The 23,039-nt window shown below is 36.3% G+C and overlaps 2 protein-coding genes across 6 annotated transcripts in view; both read right to left on the bottom strand.

The window, feature by feature from the left end:
* Positions 1 to 6,364, bottom strand: part of LOC140749123 (uncharacterized) — a 78,947-nt gene extending 72,583 nt beyond the window's left edge. For both annotated transcript variants that reach the window (XM_073082148.1, XM_073082149.1), the window contains exon 1: positions 6,114 to 6,364. The gene's annotated coding sequence lies outside the window, so the exon portion shown is untranslated. The remainder of the gene's footprint in view (positions 1 to 6,113) is intronic.
* A 759-nt stretch (positions 6,365 to 7,123) lies between these two features.
* The window catches only part of Ncc69 (sodium chloride cotransporter 69), a 43,315-nt gene continuing 27,399 nt past the window's right edge, over positions 7,124 to 23,039 (bottom strand). For 3 of the 4 annotated variants that reach the window (XM_073082150.1, XM_073082153.1, XM_073082154.1), the window contains 16 exons: positions 22,803 to 23,000; positions 22,266 to 22,373; positions 21,815 to 21,938; positions 21,465 to 21,586; positions 20,840 to 20,975; positions 20,356 to 20,455; positions 20,045 to 20,156; positions 19,237 to 19,371; positions 18,890 to 18,996; positions 18,040 to 18,173; positions 16,856 to 16,918; positions 15,391 to 15,490; positions 14,843 to 14,970; positions 12,888 to 13,002; positions 12,308 to 12,456; positions 7,124 to 11,055 (listed from right to left, as the gene is read on the bottom strand). In XM_073082150.1, coding sequence (XP_072938251.1) covers positions 10,808 to 11,055; positions 12,308 to 12,456; positions 12,888 to 13,002; positions 14,843 to 14,970; positions 15,391 to 15,490; positions 16,856 to 16,918; positions 18,040 to 18,173; positions 18,890 to 18,996; positions 19,237 to 19,371; positions 20,045 to 20,156; positions 20,356 to 20,455; positions 20,840 to 20,975; positions 21,465 to 21,586; positions 21,815 to 21,938; positions 22,266 to 22,373; positions 22,803 to 23,000 — 2,079 coding nt within the window. In that variant the 3' untranslated portion in view covers positions 7,124 to 10,807. The remainder of the gene's footprint in view (positions 11,056 to 12,307; positions 12,457 to 12,887; positions 13,003 to 14,842; positions 14,971 to 15,390; positions 15,491 to 16,855; positions 16,919 to 18,039; positions 18,174 to 18,889; positions 18,997 to 19,236; positions 19,372 to 20,044; positions 20,157 to 20,355; positions 20,456 to 20,839; positions 20,976 to 21,464; positions 21,587 to 21,814; positions 21,939 to 22,265; positions 22,374 to 22,802; positions 23,001 to 23,039) is intronic. The other variant, XM_073082151.1, reaches the window with a different exon arrangement.

The following is a 23,039-nucleotide window of genomic DNA, read 5'->3' as shown; positions in this document are numbered from 1 at the left end:
CGCCTTCAGATGGAATCTCAATCTACATATCGATACCTTAATTCGTAAATCAGCCAACTCCACTTTTTGTCAAAATGTTTTTTTTTTTATTTATTTTGATAGTAAATGGCGTTGAACGAATTCAAAATAAATAAAAAACATTTTAACAAAAAGTGGAGTTGGCTGATTTGCGAATTAAGGTATCGATATATGGAACTGGTTACAGATGTCCATAACCTATCTACCGGCAGTGACCACTATCATGTGGACTGCATGCTCATTAACTAGTTCAATCTAATTAAAAAATATTAATCAGCAATATGAGTTACACACAAAATGTTGCCAAATTCAAGACAAAGATCATATTGATAAGTTCTTACAATTTCGTGAGATACAACACAGCCTTGTGCCAAACTGGTTATTTCTCACTCACCAGTGCACTATGGGCTCTTTAGGTTACCGCTTGACATTTATTATAACGACCTCCCTCTTATCTTAAGTTTATTCAATCTAATATTATGCATGTAGTAAACCTTCAAAGGTTTATTTATGATGCGGGAATTTCCGCGCTTCCTTTACAGTCCTTTTTTTGTATTTATTTTAAACAATTTATCCTTTAACTTTTTTATATATAGGCAAACAGTTATTCATGGCTGCAGACCATAGATAGGTATTTCCTCCACGTGTCCAACTACACCATTATCCAAGGGATTGCCAAACTTAAGGTATATCATAGATGTATTGGCATCTAAAATATCAAATGTCCGTTCAACTTGTGAAGACCAACTTCAAACCAGTTTTTTTATAACAAATCTTCATCCAGTTAAAAACCGTGACCGCGTCTCTTCAATATCAACGAACCACTTAAGTGACAAGACTGGGCTCGTTCGTTACCGTACAACGGGTAAATTGATTTATTTCAATTGCCGGATACAACAGACAGACGCGGCCGTCATCGCTATAATAACATAGAATCACTGGCCGGCCAGCAAGAGCCACTAACCGTAGAGAAAAATACGTGAGTTCCAATTTCGAATTGACGTTTTAATCACGTCGTAATGCTAGTCCACAATATTTATATTTTCTAGTTCATGAATAAGTATTTTAAGTTATTAATTTATAGTAATGTAAGTGTTTTTTTCTTTTATTATTACAGACAACAGATTATTCTTGATAGGCACCCAGATTTATATCTCGTTATTTTTTTAACGAGCGATGTTACAAAATATAAATAAGTGACACGAGTGTATATTAAGGTATAGTCTGCGCCAAACTACTAGTCCGCTCTGAAGTTGTTGCGCACAACTACAAGCATATACTCCGCGCGGACTCTAATATCCAATTAAATATTTATAAGCATCACATTAAATATACCTAGTAACATAACTACATACATCTTATACAAACATAAGTAAGCACACGTTAACTTTAGTCCTAACGAAGATAACATGACCATAAAACTTGTTTCGCTTGTAAGTTTCAAAATACCAACAAGAACGTTAATCTTTACGTTCTCGAGATCGTAATCATGTTAGGTAACAATAAACGTTTGGACATATCGAATGTCGTTCCTCGTTCCTCATTAGCCAAATGTATTGTTTGAATTATAATATGTGTATTGTGTAATTTATTATCTGTGTCTATGACAGAACTTTCGCGCCAAACAGGAAGTTACTTTATGGATTATCCTAGTTTTTATTTAATAAATGTTTAGCGGTTCCCAGTATCTTCTAGATATAATTTATAATAACTAAGCATGAACCACGAGTCCACGATACGGTGCAGTACTTCTAAACTACGGTAAACAGTAAACACAAGATTTCCGCATAAAAAACTTTTTCCGCCACAACTCGTAATAATAGTTTACGCTCTGTATCTTTACACATCTCGCTAAGCACATATCGACAATGCATGGATGCGGCACCTCTAAAGCTTCGATATTGAATGCGCTGCATTTTGCAATTAGAAAGATACTTATTAAAAACGCATTTCCGGGAATAAACAGAAAACATTTTTGGTTTATTTTGACTAAGACTTGAATTCCACTATAAATAGAACGACAGGGAAAACACCTTGTAATAAAAAGTAAAACTTGTATAAAAACAATTTAGAATCTTTCCGGTACAAATTCTGGTTGAAAACAGTCCGTACTTATCTGCGTCAAAAAATAAATAGGCGGGGAATGCCTGGATTCTAGAATTTATAAGAACGACGTAAGATGAAATATTTTTAATAACACGCATACTTAGGCTTACTTTTAAATGTGTTATAATTTAGTCAAATTAAATGGACACATACTAAAGGCAAAGGTGCTATAACACTCGCGAAGATACGAGACGAGCATATTGAAAAGATTGTGTAAATGCCAAGGTAATAAATCAATATGGCTAATGCGGTTACATTCAAGATGAACGTTTACTCAACTGCTCAGTCAGTGTCTACAACTCCGTAAGAAGCAGTGATTTACTTTTTATATAATTTACCTAAAACACGTTAAATCGCTAATTAGTCGTAAACATCAGAAATTGAAGGTGGTAGAACCCTTTGTGGTTCGACTCCGGCGGCACCACCGCCACACCCTATTTCTACCTAATAACAGCAGTGTTAGGCGCTGTTGTGTTCCGGTTTGAAGGGTGTGGTAAGGGAGACACACTTTTCCGGGGCGTTCCAGCCTAGTCCTCAGGAATAGCGGCGCATCTGTGGCCGACCTCAGGTAGGGATATTTAATCCTGTCTGGAGTTGAATACAGATGTCCATGGGCGGCAGTAGCCACTTACCATCAGGTGGACTGCATGCTCGTCTGCTACTCCTATATTACAAAAAAGATAGAAAACATGATGTTGCTATTATTTTTAAAATAACAACCCTGCTCAGGTCACCTTTACGGTCATCGTCCTGCTAATAGTTACCTACGTAGGTTTGTGCGCATCTAGAAATTAATTGAATAATTTAAAATGCAGCGTAGCTCGCTATATCGTTTCGTTATCCTTACTAATATTATAAATCCGAAAGTAACTCTGTCTGTCTGAAGAGAGAACCAGACAGACGTCTGGTTCTCTCTTCTTCACGCCCAAACCACTGAACCGATTTTAATGAAATTTTGTACAAAGATAGTCTAAGACCCGAGAAAGGACATAGGATAGTTTTTATCCCAGAAATCCCACGAGAACTAGGGATGGCGATCTAAGATCGATTAATCGGAGAATCGATCTTTTGGACCCAAAAAATCTTTTGGACTTCGATTTTAGTAAGGATTGAATTGTAAACTATGCATTTGATCAAGTGATGATCTTTAGCAAAGTTGAAGGTACGAATTTTCAGTTTTATGAATGTTAGTATCTTATATTATGTTCTTTTAAACGCGGGCGAAGCCGCGAGCAAATACCAGCTTTTAATAAATTAGGAGCTACATCAAAGTAAAAAAAAAAAAAAATACAGCCTCGTAGAACGTGGTACTTTTAAGTAACATCAAAATAGCAAATTAGCATGCAGACCATCTGATGTTAAGTAGTCACTACTGCACATTTACCTTCGTAATCTGTTTCAAATGGGATTTTCGTAATCTACTTTGGCTTGAGCAAAGATGTCATACATTACTATTCCTGAGCTGACACGGAACGCCTCTTAAATAAATGTTTAGCCAAATGCCATGCTGCACTCTTCAGAGCTAAGCGGCGACTAACATTTTAGCATTCAAGCATCAGTTTCACCTCTTTAATGAATACCACTTACACAAAATGCCGTGATAGCGTAGTGGTTGTAACTCGCCCTTTAGATCGGGAGATCCAAGGTTTAAATCCCAGACACGCATCTCTGATTATTCGAAGTTGTGTGAGTATTAGAAATTAATTAATTATCACTTGCTTAAACGATGAAGGAAAACATCAAGAGAATCCTGCATACCTGAGATTTAAAAAATAAGTTCTCAAAGGTATATAGTCTGCCAATACGCAGATGTTCAGCGAGGTAGACTATGGCCTAACCAATTAGGCCATTCTCATTTTAAGAGAGGACTCGTACCCAGTAGTGGGTCAGTAATGAGTGGTCGACACAATCCGCATGATCGATCTATAAATAATCTGTAAAATCTGCAAGACTATCACTGTTTTCGATCGGTACCTAAGTATTCATAGTTAGGAAGCAAGTACAATGTAAGTACATTAGCTTTGTCAGAGATCTTTGTTAGTTCATCACCTACTTAGCCTAGTTTCCTTTGAGCGTTAACTATTGTGCGCCTACGCTAAGGTTGTCTTTGAGCTAATCTGTAATGGCATACTTAGCATCTCCATTGGCATAACGGGCTTGAATGAATTTGTTTTTTAATTTAGGACAAGTATGATTTATTTTGTGTGTCATTCATCAGTTCACTCTCTCCGCCGGCAATGATCGTCGCTAATGTTGGTACCTATAATAAATCTGTGGAGAGGTCAATTCTGTACATGAAATATATTTCCAAAATAACTATCAGGGGGTGATTAGCGATCGATACTGATGCCAAAAATGCAATCAGTAAAATTTTTGTCTGTCTGTATAACCTTTATAGAAAAAAAAAACTAAGCGACGGATTTTCAACGAAACCTGGTACAATTATTTTTCATAGACCTGAGCTGGTTATAGCATACTTTTCATCACGCTACAATTAATAGGAGCAGAGCAGTGAAGGGAAATGTTGGGAAAACGGGAGAAGTTACTCGATTTTTTAAGCTTCCGTCGCGTGTGCAACCTTAATGGTTAAAGCTACACAGAAATCATTTATCAAGGAAATGTTCTCCTTAAAATTATATAAAAAATATCCCACGACAGCATATGTCTATCTTTTATGCTTGACTAACACTATTTTTTTTTTATTTATATGGCAACACAACGTTTGCCGGTTCAGCTAATTTTTGTTTTTATGATTAACAAGTAGCAAACGAGCATGCAGTTCACTGGGTAAGTGGGTACTGCCGCCCATCGACATCTGTGATGATTATCATCTGTATGAAATACTATATTATTGACTAGATTAGGATGGGACAGAGAAAATTACAGTACCGACTATAGAAAACTCCACAATTTATAAATATAACGCGCGTGCTAAAATCCAATTTTCAAAATTTAATTTCTCGAAAACTATGCGCCAAAAATCCCTTGTCTTGGATGGAAAAATCCCTTATCTTGGATGGAAAAATCCCTTCTTTTGGATGTTGTCTTCAAACATCCAAAAGAAGGTCTGTGCAAAGTTTCAAATCGATCAGAGGAAGGAGGTTTTGGAAGTTTATCCAGGACCTGTTTTACTATACTGTGCCCGCAGGAAGGTAATGTTTTCGAGCACATCTACGTTCCATTTATTGCATCTCTTATTCTATTGCACGCTCTATAGCGCAAAGCGATTAACGGGTTTCAAAATATAATGAGATGTTATTAGATTCGTTTAATTTGAGGGAGTGACATAGCCTATATATATTGTTAAAATAGCACCAGCGAATAAAATCAAACGGGGGCCAACTACAAATAAATATACAGACGAGGACAAATAACATTTCAAGAAAAAATTACCAAACCATTGGTTAAAGAAAATGTTAAATTGTCGTTATCATAATAAAAGCTCTTCCTTAAACATTTTTAGACTAATCGCCAAAAAAAGACAATAATTATGGTGATCACTCTCGAGACAATGCGTAAATTACGCTTAACTAATTACTGATTACTTATGTTAATTTAAAATATTATCTCTCAACGTGGTGCTCAATGACTAATTAGATTGTGCGTTATGCACTTTTAGATTTGACCTTTTGTTCTGAAACCGTAAACAGCATAAATATAATGAGTAATTTCTATAATTTACCTAAATAGGAATCAACAAATAGATAATATGTGCAATTTATTAAAAAATCGATTTACTTATAAGAAAAGTGCTACCATATTTTTTTTATTATAATTCTAATATAAATGAAAAATACTCTGTATATTTAACTTCTTAACAAAGTGTCCAAGCACAACATATTGTAAGTAAGTAATAGCATAGTAAATTCCCGCATGAATTGATTCTCCCAATCAAAGCAATGTTTACAAACAACACGCAGCATCTGCGCTCTCGTCGGCAGCCATAAAATCATTCAGAAACGTGCTTAAAATTAAAATCACATGTTTACCTCCGCCCTCAGATCCGCTTCGACCACTGGTCAGTAAAATAATAACACGGTCACACTGAAACACAAGAGAACTACTAAAGAGCACAAAGTTGTTATACCACTTTTTCGTATTTAGGGCGTATGCGCGGGAACTTCGATTCGGTATTCGCTATCAACACGGGCGCTGCCACCGACGCTCGCGAGTCGACTGCCGACTGACCACTGTCTCGCCACTCGCTCAGAAACTCGTTGAGATAATTGCGTTAATGCCGATCGCAGTTTAGAAAACGAATAATAGCATAGGACACGCTCCGTACTATTTGTCAATGCTGCTTATGGTACAAAAATGCAATATTTGCGTGTCTGCGGCTCATATTAACGATGTAGTCTGAAGACTCACTCAAGTATTTCAAGAGTAATTCAGTTAAACAACGCTAAACGCAGTTTATAAATGATGGACCGTGACATCTTGAATTGGTCCAGTAGTATTGGCCTATTAGTCCAGTAATATTGGCTGTAGTATGCCCGAATAACAAATCAATTAAGAACGAAAAGGACGTTCAATCGATGTTTCCAATAGGTTTGATAACCCTTGAACCCACTTAATTGTCAATCTTTTTGGAATAATACGCTAAAATTACGGCATGCACAGTCACTCCTGACCATACCCAACGCTAGATAGGGAGACGTTAAAGATAAAAAAATCTAGTTACTATTGCTACACCACTCTACACTCTCTCTCTCAATCTATTCCCTTAATAAAACATCATTCCTGCTACAACTAAAAAAACGAACGAACTAAAATATAATAACGATCTTCGTGAATTATGATAGCTCTAGGTAGAATATATATCCTCACTTCATCATCTTCATAATGAATCCTTCGAACTTCAACATCCATACTAAATCACAACCCCTTCTAAAGTATGTTTTAAAATATACCTTTTTTCAGACATAATACAATAAATCTTTGTTTCACACACAAATTATTATCATAAGGAACAGATAAAAAAAACGTTTCAAAGATAAACTTTCATTGTTCACTTCAATTATTTTATTTGGTTTTACAACTTCAATAAAATTATGCTAGTAAGGGCGACCACACATGAAACGACAGAATGTTAAAAATATAGACCAATATGGTTGAATGATGTTGATTGGCTACTTAACGCATTTTTTACTGTGTTTATTCAGAGATTCTGTAATCATATTTTTTTACAATTGATTTGATTCAAATATAGTACGTTTCATTTGAGGCGCCTTAAATCATTGTAGTAAATTAAAATGGTCAAAAAATAAATTAATATTCATGGTAACAGGGAGACTCCTGAAATAATATAGATCAGGTACAAAACATAATAGCTTGGTCTAGTTCATCATTACATTACATTTTACGGTTAGTCATTATTATTACATTGTTCGAATAAAATTAACATGTCACATTTTTAGTTTTAATTCAGTAGAAAAAAGTCGCATATTAAAAATTAAAAAAAAATCTCATTGATATATTATAGTGCATAAAAATATTTATGTAGCAAATTCGAATGCAGTCCGTCTGTATTTTTTATTTAATTCGTCATCTCTTAAATACTCAAGATGCCACAAAGAGCGAATTTAATGCTTGATGGTATTGTCAGTCAAGCGTACACAGATATTGAGAAAAATGTAGCAAGTGTTGAAAATAATATAATTAAATTAAGATTATGCAATAAATTATTCACTACTGTGTAATTTTTCTACTCTTGTCAACTAAATATAAATTTAGTTATTTAGTAGTCAAATTTTATTTCTTATATGTATTTAATAATTAATTATTATGCATTCTTATTTGCGTTTTAAATAAAGGCGACGATGTTTTACTGAATTATTATTACAACTTAATTGTTTTGACAATAATTTTATTAAATAAATAAACAAAGCTGCGCTAAATCGACAGTTAGTATTCATTATTCATTAAATACCTAAACTTAAATAACTTATAAAATTAGATCTATTTTAGGTCAAAAGAATATTCGAAATATGCAAACGCTCACAAAACTATTTTACAGAGATTCCAATTGGTAAAACACAAAAAAATGTCAATTTTGTTAACGCTAAAGAACAGTATACTCCTATAAAAATAAATATACTTCATACACTCACAATACATATCGTAGTAATCAGAAGACAATTGCCTACTATGTACCAATTTAGTCCTGAAGGGCAACGACGCATATAGAACTTACAAACTTTAGATATACCTTATGATTGATTTAGCTTCAATTGTCCATAGGCTGGTGACTATTAGACAACAAATAAAATGTAGATTCGTTCACGATTCCGAAACATGACAAAAAAACAATAGCCACCTCCCGCAGATTTAGATATTTACTTACCATGAAAAGCTGAATTATAAATTAAAAAAAAAACAATTAGTCATTTTAGTTAAATTTCTAATCTTACCTCGATTTGTAAGTCTTGCAGAAATAAACCTTTAATGTAATTTAGCAATCGTCCGCCGATCACGTACTTTACAAACAAATTCCAAACAAATCGATTTTAACCTTAAACAAAATCGCTTGCGGCGATTCCGAGAGATTTTTCTTATCACTTTTTTGTCAAATTGAGTAATTAATTTTATCTTCCAATTTTAATTACGATATCTCTTAACTTTTAATTCAAATATAACGCATTTTTTAAATCGTCAACCACACAACACGGATAAGAAAGCAAGATAGGAAAGAAGACATCTTTAGTAGAAAAATCTCAAAATTTTACTACAAAGATTAGAAAAAATTCGAACACAAATATTATACACTACTAATTCAATATATAATCCAAAAAGATTTCTTTCAAAACCGAAAGAAACCGATTAGAAATTGTAAAACAATATTACAAAAAATATATATCAATATCAATATAATATAACAATTCTATACAATTATTTATATATCTAATAAAACATTGTACATGTATAAATATATATATAAAAATACATACATACAAATTAATAGGCACTTCTAAATAGGAAGTATAGTACAAAGGTACAACATATAAAGTTCAAAAATTTCGATATACAATTTATATCAAAAGTTTAATTAAGATTTTTCTTACGTAAAGAGTAACCCTTCTTCATAATCTCAATAAATGTCTAAGCTATTGAATATTTTGTCTTTTCCTATCACAATATTTCCAATATTAAGGAGAATAGCTGGAACAATGGTATCAAGGGTATGAACTACGAGGTAAAGGGAAGCAGTTAACAGTTAACAACTATGAAGGGATTATTGATATTCATTTATACTGGTTATAATATTAATGTAACTTACAATAATAAGGGTGTTGCCACATCCAAGCGGTCAACGTCGGATCATATCAACTGCCATCGATTGATCAATTTAAATATTCGATCGAAAATTATACTATAAATGGTCGATTACCATTTACATGCCATGTTAATCCCGTGAGTTTTTTGGTCTTATAAAAATTGATAAACCAAACGGCGGTTGATCTCACATTTTGGTGGATCATGGTTGTGGAAGCACCCTTAAATATAATCATTGGAATTTTATTCATATCATATTTAACTATTAGAATAATTTAAACTGGTTATATAAATTAATTATTTGTACTTACAGGGTATAAGGTATGTAATATTCTATCACTGTTGTTGGGAACCACGCGACTGGAAACATTTGATTTTTTATTATATTGCTGAATTGGTAGCGAACAAATATAAAATGTTTCTTTTTATTTCGTTTATTAATGTTTACATTATGTATTGGAAAAAAATATGAAATAGGGTACGCGTGAGGTATGGTGGGCGCCCGTTAATATAGTGTTTTTCAAAATCAGTTGAGCGCTGCCAATACATTCCGTCTGTTGCCGCGGGCGTCCATGGCGTGCAACAGACTGAAAGCGCGAGTTAGACGCCCATTTCGTGCACTCGCGTAACATTTAACTTACAGGTCAATTGGATTTGAGAAAATTTTAAAAATACATTTTTTATGTATTATGCGGGCAGATTTTTCATTACATAGTGCAATACTTTTCTATTGCAAATAAGTCAACGAAAAAAAGATTTTTGCATCGCACCTGGCGTGAGCACCTAGTTCTTGTCGCGCAGGGAAATCAAATAAAAAAATTCATATATGTATATAAACTTAGTCGTCTTTCTTGGTAGTTCCTAGCAGTGGCTCCTGGCGGTCGCCTATATTTACTATACACGGCATGAGATTAATTGGTGTGTTCGTAGTTTACGCGTAGAAGATGTATACGGCACGGCAGGATGTTAGCCGCGTACATGTGTTACTAGCGGAGTGACGTGTCGTGTACGTGTGTTAGAGTCCGCGCCAAACTTCCAGTCCGCTGTGAATATAGAAACAAGTTATGTTCGACCGCATTAACTTTCTGGCTACACCCGCGTGTAACAACTTCAGAGCGGACTAGCAGTTTGGCGCGGACTATACGTATATTATTAGCGGAATGACGTCAGTGGTGTTACGAGTAGAAGACGAGCACGGCGGCGTGGTTGCCGTTACTACGGCACCTGTTACTATAAAAGTGACGTCAGGAGTGTGTACATGTTACGAATAGAATCTGAGCACGGCGACGTAGCTGCCGCGCACGTGTCACTAGCGGAGTGACGCCAGTGGTGTGCACAGGTTACGAGTAGACTACGAGTACAGCACGGCGACGCGTGTCACTAGAGGAGTGACGTCACTGACGTCGACAGGTTACGAGTAGAAGGTGAGCACGGCGGCGTGGTTCCCGCGCACGAGCAGCACGCGGTCGGCGGCGGTGGCGAGCGCGGTGAGCCAGGCGAGGTAGAGCGGCGGCGGCACGACGGCGCGGCGGCGCGGCATGGGCTGCGTCACGCACACCAGCCGCGCGCCCGCCGACTGCGCCGCGATCAGCTCGCGCAGCCGCAGGTGCCGGTGCGTGCGCTCGCGCGCCGCCAGCAGGTCCGCGTCCGTTATGCCCACTGGGTACCACACAAGGCTTAGTCACACACCGATTAGACACTTACTGTTTTTTTTGTTTTTATAATATGGAGTAGCAGACGAGCATGCAGTCCACCTGTGGCTACTGCCGCCCATAAACATCTGTAATCGACTCCAGATAGGATTAGATATTCGTACCGGAGGTCGGTCCCAGATGCGCCGCTACCCCTAACGACTAAGCTGGAACGCCTCGGAAAAGTATGTCTCCCTTACCACACCCTTTAAACCAGAACACAGCAGCGCTTAACACTGCTGTTATTAGGCAGAAATAGGTGTGGCGTTGGTGCCGCCGGAGTCAAACCACAAAGAGTTCTACCACCTTCAAAAAATAATTCACGTTATTAAATTCAAAGGTGGGCCGAGAGGAGGTCCGCGTCGGTTATGCCCACTGGTGACGACAAACGCACAAGTTAATTTAATTTAGTTTCCCACAATATCTGAAGGTGGTAGAACCCTTTGTGGTTCGACTCCGGCGGCACCACCGTCACACCTATTTCTACCTAATAACAGCAGTGTTAGGCACTGCTGTGTTCCGGTTTGAAGGGTGTGGTAAGGGAGACAGACTTTGCCGAGGCGTTCCAGCTTAGTCCTCAAGGGTAGCGGCGCATCTGTGACCGACTTCAGGTAGGAATATCTAATCCTATCTGGGGTTGATTACAGATATCCATGGGCGGCAGTAGCCACTTACCATCAGGTAGACTGCATGCTCGTCTGCTACTCTTATATTATAAAAAAAAAAGATCATTCAAGTTAAACTTTTTTGCCAATTCCATATGAGAAATAAAAAAGTAGGAGTGTAATATCAAATATCACTTTTACCCCCATGATGTTACTAGAAATCGGGTAGTACCTTATTAATAGTAATTGTCAAATGTATATTTAGTAGGTCAAAACATTACATACATTTATTACTATTTACTAATAATGGGCATTCGTGTACGCCACAGCACGTTTAAGCTTATTTCGTTAAGAACTTCTATTGTTCCTATATAAAATACTGAGGTACCATATACTGTGTAATTACGTGTTGCTTTATATAAAATAATTATATATTTACGTTTTTAATTATTTATCTTACTTAATTAAAAATGTATACCTTAATTCAAATGTTACTAGTAATAGATATAACGATCTCTTTTACGAACAAATAAACACTTGTAATCGATATCACGACAGACTTTATAAATTGGTCTGCGATCGATAAATACGCTAAATAACAAATAACACACTTACTATTGTCATTATTGTCGTCCGGCGTTCTAAAAGGTGCGATTAGTTTGTCGAAGTACGCGAGAGTGCTGTCTTTGGGCTTTTTCGTGACGTCAGCTATCATCTTCAGCGCCGAGTAATCGATCCGGAATTTCGATAACAAGGACGCCATGCTGTAAGAAATAATATTATTAAAAACGTTCCCATAGCAGAAGGGATGGTACACATCAGAAAAAAATATTTGATTAAAACTTGGTTATTATTTCAAAAACTTAAAAGCGAAAATGACTCGGGATTTTAATAACTAGTGAGGATCATTGTGGAAAGCAATTATTATTTTCCAGCACTGCAGTTTAAGTCGGTTTTTCAGTCGGCACATTCAGCCATCGGTCACGTTTGTTATCATTGACTAGGCTTTAAAACGTCGCAGAGGTGGTTTGAAATAACCCAAAAGTACGCCCACTAACTCATACTTAAGTAATATTACGGGGTTTCCTCGTGGCGTCTCCCAGTAGAAGAATTAAACCTGGACTCAGCTATAAACACAAACAAGGAGTTATAGACAATATAAGTAAAAAAATATATGAGTATCTGCTATACTAACTTCCTTTCTTCAATTTCAAGTTCTGTGTTCTTATTAGCCAGTGTGAACACTCGTAGTGGGCAAGATGACCATGCACGACGCGTCGATAATATATACGGCAACAGGAGTGTCAGCCCTGTGATATGTGATTAGATTACATTAAAAAGACGAAACAAAATAATTATATTAGCCATTCAATATAACACATAATAGTACTTATGAAGACATTCATTTATTGCAAGATACGTATCTTATCTAACATGAAACTAGAAAGATTATGAAATCAATAAAACAACCATTAACGTAAACAATTCACGAACACAATAAAAATTGCAATTGTCGAATTCATTGCAATGAAATCAAGGCTCTATTAAAAGTTCATTTTCGAATCTCAGTGTGTCAGTCTCAGAATTTGATCCTTATAAGCGACACTATCAGATAGTGGAATAATTTAGAGGGTGTATTTTTTTCAAAATGTACTCGTTCGATTTCTGGATAGGGGAAAAGGTATTGCACGCCTCATAAGCGAAGCGTTGAGGTTGTGCTCTACTCTCGACATTTCAAAAAAAGCAGTTTTCTCGAAACTGAAATTGATTTTTTGTTATTTATATTGCACTTATAGGTTAATTTGAGTGCACTAATATCAAGTCAAATAATTTATCAGGCACATAAAATATATTTTAATAACAATTTTTTTGTTTAACATAGTAAATAATAATATTAAACATAATCTATTCTGGACGTCCGTGTATGGACGGGTTTATGTGGCATCAAAATTGGTCGAAAAAATGATCGTATCGGAATATTTTTTTTTTTAATTATCTAAAGTAACACACGAAATAATTTCTTAGTCAATATGAGCGTTTAATTCACTGTCATTAAGTTATTATTTATAAAAAACTAATACAACAACAATCAAAAAAAAATTGCTAAACTTCTTTAAAATCATTTTTTTTATTTGTTTATTGAATAGAAATAAATAATAAAAAATTAAAAAAAAAAAAGTCAAATGTAAAATCTTAAGTTGTAACCTCGTGAATATAACTCCATCTGATATCTATAAATGGTACTTATTTACAAGACACTGTAAAGTTACATTGACTATTGAGGTGTTTTTCTATTTTCGTGCTCTGCTCTTAATTTGTTAATTAATTACCTAGGTTAAAACTTTCGATAGATTTGTAGTGGTGGAATGAGGGTGGAGGTGGGTGTGATTACAAATTGTTTTCATTTGAGTCGATTGTTATTGAGCATTTAACAGCTTTCTCATAAAGAGCCTCTAAAATTTTGAATTTTTTAAACAAAACGATTTTAAATTCACATGTTGCTTCTTTATACTACACTATACTTGTCACCTGGATCTCCTTTACTCCATTTATTATTATTTAAATTTTTAATTTAAATTACCACTCAATTCAACAGTAGTGACACCGTGAAAGATCTTGAGACAGTACAAGAACTTGGCACATGAGAACGAGTGTATTTGTATATTTGTATATTTATAAAATATACACTTTTACAAATAATCAATTTCATTGTAAAAAAAAAAAATTAGATTATGAGGCGTGCACTTTTGGATTTTCCAAACTTTTTTAAAAATCTAATGATGCAGTTTTAGTTTTTATAAAAAATGGCCTCGTAACTCCTTTCAGCATTTTTCGTTAATCCTTATAGTTTCAGATTTGGCCTTGAAGGCCTATTTGAAAAGTTCACCCTGTATATGACGCTCTTTACAGTGTACAAGTCAGCAGTGGCGGACAATGATTGTTGAAGGCCCGGGGCGGAAAGTTGAATGGAGGCCCCCAGTATAAAAAGTTGATTTGATTTTACAAAATTACAAATGTGTCATAGATTCTTATTCACAGAAAAATATGGCCTTTTTTAGTAAATGTATTCTGAGGCCCCCCAGGATCGGGGACCAGGGGCGCCCCTTCCGCCCCCCTCCCTTAGTCCGCTGGTACCCCCCTGAGTCGTACCTCCGTCATCGTAGAGCCACCAGACGTCGACAGTGCCGGACTGGCGCCGCGTGAACTGCTCTACCGATGTGAACGACGACGCGCGGCGAGCGCTGCGCCCGCGACGTAGCAACTCGCCTAAACTCTTGCTGTTCGACAAACAGAAATGGACATTGTTATGGTTCTATACACGTTTAGTATGACAAGACACCTTCGGGGGTGGTCACTTCGGATCTGACACGCTGAGAAGTCTAGATATATACTTAGTTCAAACATTTAAATAATGAATTAAAGTTGCTGCATTGAGGCTGTGTGATCTAAAAGTAATTGATTATATAGTGTGATTCTTAGTTCTTATATATAGGCCAGATGCAATGCAACATCGATAGCAATAAACAACCAATTAATTAATTAAACAATTAATTAAATAATTTCAGAATGTTATCACATCCGTTCAGAGTCATGTAGCGCCATCTATTGACGAAATCCGGAGTTTCGCCGCAATCCATTTTACTATTTTGAAAAGTTTTTACTATTTATTTATTGGAAAACATTATACTCTTGCCTACCTTTCCTTCTGAGCAGGTTTTTCTTTATTAGCAGCTGGATCAGGTGATACGACTCTTCTCAGATCTGGAGAGCCGAGTGACACGTCTGACATACTGCTACCTAATAGAGAATATTAAATGAACATTAGTTTGCCTGCCTGCCTGCCTGCCTTATATTGCCTGACATATTGCCCGTGTAAAATTATCCAGTAACCCATACCAGGTGAGTAAGATGTCTATGAAGTATAGGCTATTAATAAACAATGAGTATCACTAGGAGCTAGTGGAAAACATTACATGAGATGTGGACACAAAACATTAAACGAATACTCACCACTTAATATAAGGACAAATTATTTTCATATTTTTCGTACGTACCTAAATATAACATACTTTAAATATTGCAAATATCCATAACCCATAGTGACCAATAACATAAACATTAACACATTTTTTATGAATTATCATATTGTGTTAATGACGTGTAAAATAGTTCAATGTAAATCATTCGAATTAGAACATGTGACGTCACAGAACTCTTCCCCTTTGCATCACACCAGAATGTAGTTTCAGGAACACTTCCCATCCTTAAGCAATTTAATTATTCCTACAATGAACCTCATATTACACAATTCAAAAGTATAATTAAAGCCCTTCTACGCACTAGCGGGTTCATCGCGGGGGTGACTATACAGCGGGTAGTATCTTCTCTTCATTTTGTGACGATTAAGTGTATACAATCACAAGCTATTGTATATTAAAACAGAAAACCCGCTAGCTGCGCAGTTATGTAAGCCATACACGCTACGGTCTACCGGACGGTTTAACTGCGCAGGTTTGCCTGTACAGGTCAACCACACGTTGGTTGCGTGTATGGTAGCGTGTATGTACTTGGGAATGCAATCCCGATCTCGCGGGATCCCGATCTCGCGAGATCCCATGTATTTTTTCGGGATCAATCCCGAAGCATAATATGACGAGATCTCGTTCGAGATTGACGGGATTGTGGAGGAGATATTTGCAGTTTGTACATAATTGTTTAATCACGCTGTTGCCAACCAGTGTTGAGTCGGAGAGGGCCTTCTCAGCAGCTAGCTACATCTACAACTAGACGAGATCCCGAAAATCTCGGGATCCCGCGAGATTGTGATTTCTAATCCCGCGGGATCTCGACTTTACGATCTCGAGTCGGGATTGCATTCACTAATATGTACCATATGACATACAGTTCTGTAGCGATGGCATCAATTGGACACGATGACGTACCGATTATTGATTTTGTACCGGTCGCCTGCGCAGGTTTAAAAAACTGCACAGGTCTATTACACACAATCCGGTGTACCTGCTCAGGCATACCTGAACAGATAAGACTTCTCCGAAGCACCGTATCGTGTATGGCAGACATTAGTCGCCCTACAGATAAACCGCTAATGCATAGGAGGATTATGGAATATCACAAAAAATACATTGATAATACAAAACTTACCTCTCGAATGCGTGTTGAGACTTTCAGTTGACTTGGATCCCTTATAGCTGTCGCCCATGGAACCTGCGGCGTTGCCGGGGTGAGCACAAACACGGAATGGCATGGGCACATGGAAATCGTGTTAAACACTATACACATTAGCTTAGCTATATGATATGGGGGAATTAGATTTGACTCCTTTTTCATAAACGCTCAGAAACACTCGTTGTTCTTACCTATTACAATATGTTACGTATTGACTGGTAGGTAAAGTGGTAAATATACTAGAACTCAGAACGCAGTTTGCGTTCTTGATAGATATGTACATAAATGAAAAATTTAGTTTTCTGGTATGGGTGTTTTATGTGCTCGTTTTTTGTACCCACGACCATATTACGGAAAGTACCCATACTATGTGACCGTTTCTACCCCTCAATTACCATATTTTAACCCTCTCAAAATAAAAGAAGTTAATGATAAACTGAAAAGGTACACAATATTTAAAATAAAGTTATTGGGCGTTTATGAAATAGGAGCAAGAGGTTACATTTAGCACAAATATCATTAGGTTTCACTATTGGATGTAGTAGTATCTAAATGAGAATGGACTTATGAAAGTATTAATCATAACATAAAGATGTTACAATGTTTAAATAAGAAAATAATAAAAGCTAAAATCCTTAACCAACTTAATTATCTTTTGTTATCATGAAATGTTTCTTAACCTCCACTTAATGAATAAAATCCTTCAATAATTCGAGTCTGAATCCTTCAAATACACGGATTTTTAACAACTATTCATATTTTTACTGTAATAAACAGATTTCATATACTATTCTCTAGATTTGCAGTTGAAATCCTTATTGAACGACATAATACTCGACGAAGCGTTACATCATTTATTCATAAGAATTACAACATGCAAAAAAATAAAGAATTTCTAAACGAACGCCATTTTTTTATTCTATCTTAGGAAGTAAAAAAAATGGCGTTCATTTAAAAACTCTTTCAAAATATCAATATACGCGATCATCCTTTTATCAACTAGACTAACCCCATTTTATTTATAACCTACTAAACTCAGTACCAACCAACCCACTGAACTTACATCCACATGAACATGAATAAAACCAACCATAACGTTATCTAGAGTATACAATACATATGACTAAACCAACCACAACACTACTATCTAAGCTACATACGTGAGAAAGCGGAGAGGTCCTTGGTGTTCATATCCTGCAGGTATGCCTGCAGGTCGTCGTCCAGCGCCTCGCTCGTGTACTGGCCGCCCTCCACACGAAGCACTGCGAGCGCCATGTGCACGTCTAACGCTTTACTGGAAACATAAAAAGTGCCTTAACATCAGATGGACTTTATGATCGTCTGCTACTCCTATATTATAAAAAGAAAAGTTTCGAAATTTAATGAAAAAGCGATGGAAGTTCGTACGCGTGAAATTCATAATATTCATAGTATCTGCGCCAAACTTCTTGTCCACTCTGAAATTCTTGTGCACAGGTGTAGTCAGAGAGCCAATGCGGTCGAACACAACTACAAGCATATACTCCGTAGCAACGTAAGGGCACACACTGCGCTATGTCCACGTGGACGAGAGCGGGCAGCAGAGAGTGCCAGTCTCGCACTGTGTTTGTCCCGCTAATACCTACAATTTGCTGTTGCGACCCGACTCATTTCTATATACCTACAGAGCGGACTAGCAGTTTGACGAGGACTCTACGAACGTACGAAATAGGCATTTATTACTCCGAAAGTACAAGCAGTCTGATTCATGCTTAAACGCCTTACAATATTCGAAAATAAAATGTAACAGATGCTTCATTAGATTTTATGACTTAGATGAATGCGATCGTCATTCATAGATGTACAAAGTGTCCTAGGACTCTTCGTTGTTCAACTACAGATCATAATTACTTGTGTCCTATAAACAATTAATTCTTTGAAAGGTTTAATTCTTTAAATTCGGAAAAGACGTCTAATAGGTAGTATCATATTTTGCAATATAAAATACACACATATTTACAACATACTCACTGCATGACTTCAACATAGTCAACTATCTCCTGTCGGTCACATGTCTGCCAATTTTCCTTAAAACCCATCATTAATATATTCGGTTTTAGTTTACCGAGACCGCTAGCCTGTAAATAAATATAATTTCAGTATTGATTCAATAAGTTCTGGCGAAGGCAATTTTCCGAGCAAAATCCACCTAATTTTAATATTTTACGACTTATATTCATAGAAAATATTTATTAAAATTATTATTACCAATACAGATATGTAATACTTTTGAACAAATATTAGTAAATAATTGAGACACTCAAAAATAGTAGTAGCTGTGGCTCTACATAAGATCTTTTAGACTGATGCAATTTTACCTGTATGAGTGCACTAGCGCCATCTTTAAAATTGACGTCATCAACGACGGTGTAGAAGGACTTTATCTTTCGTTTAGAGAACCAGAAGTACGCTCTGTTCGTCAGAGCTTCCCTAGTTCTGTGGCTCATTTGACTCTGAAAAAAAAAATATTGTATTAAATTTTATGATTAATTTTCTGTGAAGGAAATTGTATTGAATAAAATATTTATTGATTGATTTCAAACAATCCTATTGGAGGATTTGACACATACATTATTTAGATTGGCTACCACACATATTTCTTCTGGAGGACAGGCACTATTAACCTATAAAATTTGTTTGAAGCATGTAATAAATAATTAATGTGGGAATTTGAAGGTGGTAGAACCCATTGTGGCTCGACTCCGGCGGCACCACCGCCACATCTATTTCTACCTAATAACAGCAGTGTTAGGCGCTGCTGTGTTCCGGTTTGAAGGATGTGGTAAGGGAGACAGACTTTTCCGAGGCGTTCCAGCTTAGTCCTCAGGGGTAGCGGCGCATCTGTGGCCGGCTCAGGTAGGAATATCTAATACCATCTGGGGTTGATATCAGATGTCCACGGGCGGCAGTAGCCACTTACCATCAGGTGGACTGTATGCTCGCCTGCTACTCTTATATTATAAAAAAAAAATTGAGAAATTAATAGAAAAAAAACTAAGGGGAAAACAGCGTTCATGTAACTCAATATCTTGTAATGTTAAGCAAACGTTGATAAACCTGGTACCATGAAATAAATATTACATACTCTGGATTTTGAAAAAAGCTTGTAGTTTCCCATTGCTTTACCTGTACTATGTGCCCGCACAGCATCAATGAGAGTCCTTTAGTGAGAAGATACGTGAAGTCAGTTAGAATCGGTCTTTCACCAGGAAAGCCGGTCAAAACCAAAATCTGTGGTCTGAAACAAAAACCATATTTAATATGGCTTTTAATATAGTACAATAATTCTACAATATACTAAATTATGTACGTTCCAATTTTTGCTATCACAGACTTATCACAAAAATTCAAAATAAAAAAAATATACTACAAATATTTTTTTATTTCATATCCTCCAGGATTAGAACAGTATGTAAAAAATATTAGGAAGTTTCTACCTGTAGTTCTTCACGTGTTCAGTGACCCTGTTCAAAGTGTGAACCCCAGAGAGTGCTGTCTTGTACGACTGCGCTTGCGTGGTCGAACCCCAGTTTACATCTGCAAACAAAATTTAATATTGTACACTTCTAGTCTGCTACCCCGTACATAAAGTTCCTGATTTCCGGTGAGGCTAATATTTAAGTAAATAAGATCTATTTTATAACAATAAGCGATTACAGATGCGTAATGTGGCAGAAAAGTAGAAAAAGCATAAATTAACAAACAATCAATGACTACAATACACACTCTAAGATGAAAGCAAACAAAAGCAATGGAATATCTTCCACTAGTCTAAATGACCATGCCTATTGAACGGCTACGCTATGACAGTCTCAGGTCGAAACTTGTAAATATGCAACATATTAAAAAACTTCGATAGCGTGTTTCACAACACAAGTAACGCCATCTATTAACAAGTTTGCGTCAATCGCCACACGTTACCGGGCTTGCGGTAGGACACGAGCAGGTAGAGCGCGAGCAGCGCGGCGATGGTGACGAGCGCCGTGAGCCACGACACCACGAACATGATGCCCACACACACCGCCGCGCCCAGCAGCGACAGCCACATGTTGTACAACTGCACACACAGGGTAAACATTATAGATATGTTTATGCGTGAAACTATTGTAAAACAAAATTATTCATACATGTCATATTGTATCTAAAAATCGATATTCATTTAATATAAGATATTATAGTCACTTGCATTCAAGATTTTTTAGTTGTAAAGACAGTTAAAACAGCAGTGTTAAGCGCTTCTGAGTTCTGGTTGGAAGGGTGCAGTAAGAGACTACTTATCCGAAGCGTTCCAGCTTAGTCCTCAGGGGTAGCGGCGCATCTGCCGACCTCAGAAATATCTAATCTAAGAATATCTAATACTATCTGGGGTTGATTACAGATGATTATGGGTGGCAGTAACCATCAGGTGGACTGCATGCTCTTTTGCTACTATATTATTAAAAAAAATCATCATCTTCAACCCATTACTGTCCCATTACTGGGCACATAACTCATCACAGTCTCAAAGACTCAAAAAAATAGTAAGTAGTGAAAATACGATACTTACTTTAAAAGTCGGCCTCCATCCGACTGGTTTGGCCAAACTAGCGTGGAATGTTGAGAAGTTTATCAGAGCGTACGCCGCCAAAAAGAAGTTCGAAATGAGAGGAGCAATTTGATTCAAACCACCTGAAATAAAATTACGATATAATTTAAACATTAGAAACCCGAACATGAGTCACATAAAATATATTAATAACTATAATATTAAACCATAATATAGCTATCCACTTTGGGTTTTTGTCTTCCATTACAAGTCAGAAACCTTGATATTTTGTCTTATTGACGATAAAAATTAAAATAATGGCATATTCAATAACATAATTACAATTTTTCCAAGTTAAAAATATTTCATACCGATCGATATGATGGCAATGGCGATGATGAATGTGAGTACGTAGCCTCGAACGGGTTCGTTGTTGCTGCCGTATCCTTTCGCGAAGAACTCCAGGTAAGGATACAGTTTATCCTGACATAGAGCCTGTAACATTCAAATAACAAATGCAACTTTAACGGAATTGTATAACAATACTTATGCTAGCAATACCGTTAAGGCGTTTCTTTAATCCAAATTCATAAAAATAAAGAAATAGCATTAATTAAATATTTATTTTTAGGTTTGCTTTTTTACATACTTATCTTAAATACTTACGAAATCAATATTGGTTGCGAAAATTACATAGATTCATAGATTATATTTTATTGTAAGCAATATATTGTACATAAAATATTACTAACATTGTGACATTATGTAAACCCTACAATTAATGTTGTAAATTGTATAATATATCCAAGAGATTTAGATTACCTGGAATACTTTAGGTGCGGAGACAAGCGAGGCGAGCGCGGAGGACAGCGCGGCGGCGAAGCACCCGCCGTAGATCAGCGGACCGAATCCCGACATCAAGCGGATCACCTATGGAGACATATTGACATAAATAATTACACTTAACTTTTTTCTTTATTAATTAGTATAAACATGTAGATTGTAGATAAATTACATCATTTACAAATACAATTACTGGCCTATCTGAATTTAGTCACCGACTCATTGTCACCCAAGAAGTAAGTTCCATTGCCTACTAAACCCTACAAATTCAAACTCGACTTTATACCATATGGAGCCAATTGGAAACAAATGTCTATATCTATATCTATAGGAAAGTATCTTGTAGTGGTCCTTCAACATCATGCTAGTTCATTTGTTTTTATGTTATAAACAAGATTATAATGTAATGAACAAAATATTCACAAGGCTTCACGAAATATCACTTTCAAACAAGGGCATACTCATAATAGACACATAAAGAATAATCTATTTAAATGTCAAACGAAGTAAACTCACGTCGTTACTATGATGCAAGCCGTACTTGCAGGTGTTATTAACCCTGCAAGCGGTCAGAGTGCCCGCCGCGAGGTCGGCGAGGTCCCCCGAGGCGTCGCGCAGTACGGACCAGCCGGCCAACAGCGCTATCACCATGTACGATATCGTCGTTAACAGAATCGCTAGTAACGTGCCCTTGGGGATCGATTTTTGGGGGTCCTGAAATGGTTAAAAAAACAATTCATTGGTAACTAGCTG

Source organism: Epargyreus clarus, unplaced genomic scaffold, assembly GCF_041222505.1.
Source record: "Epargyreus clarus isolate Ecla_fem2 unplaced genomic scaffold, WU_Ecla_fem_2.2 ptg000017l, whole genome shotgun sequence".
NCBI classification, from domain to species: Eukaryota; Metazoa; Arthropoda; class Insecta; order Lepidoptera; family Hesperiidae; genus Epargyreus; species Epargyreus clarus.
This window is presented reverse-complemented; position numbering and strand designations above follow the sequence as displayed.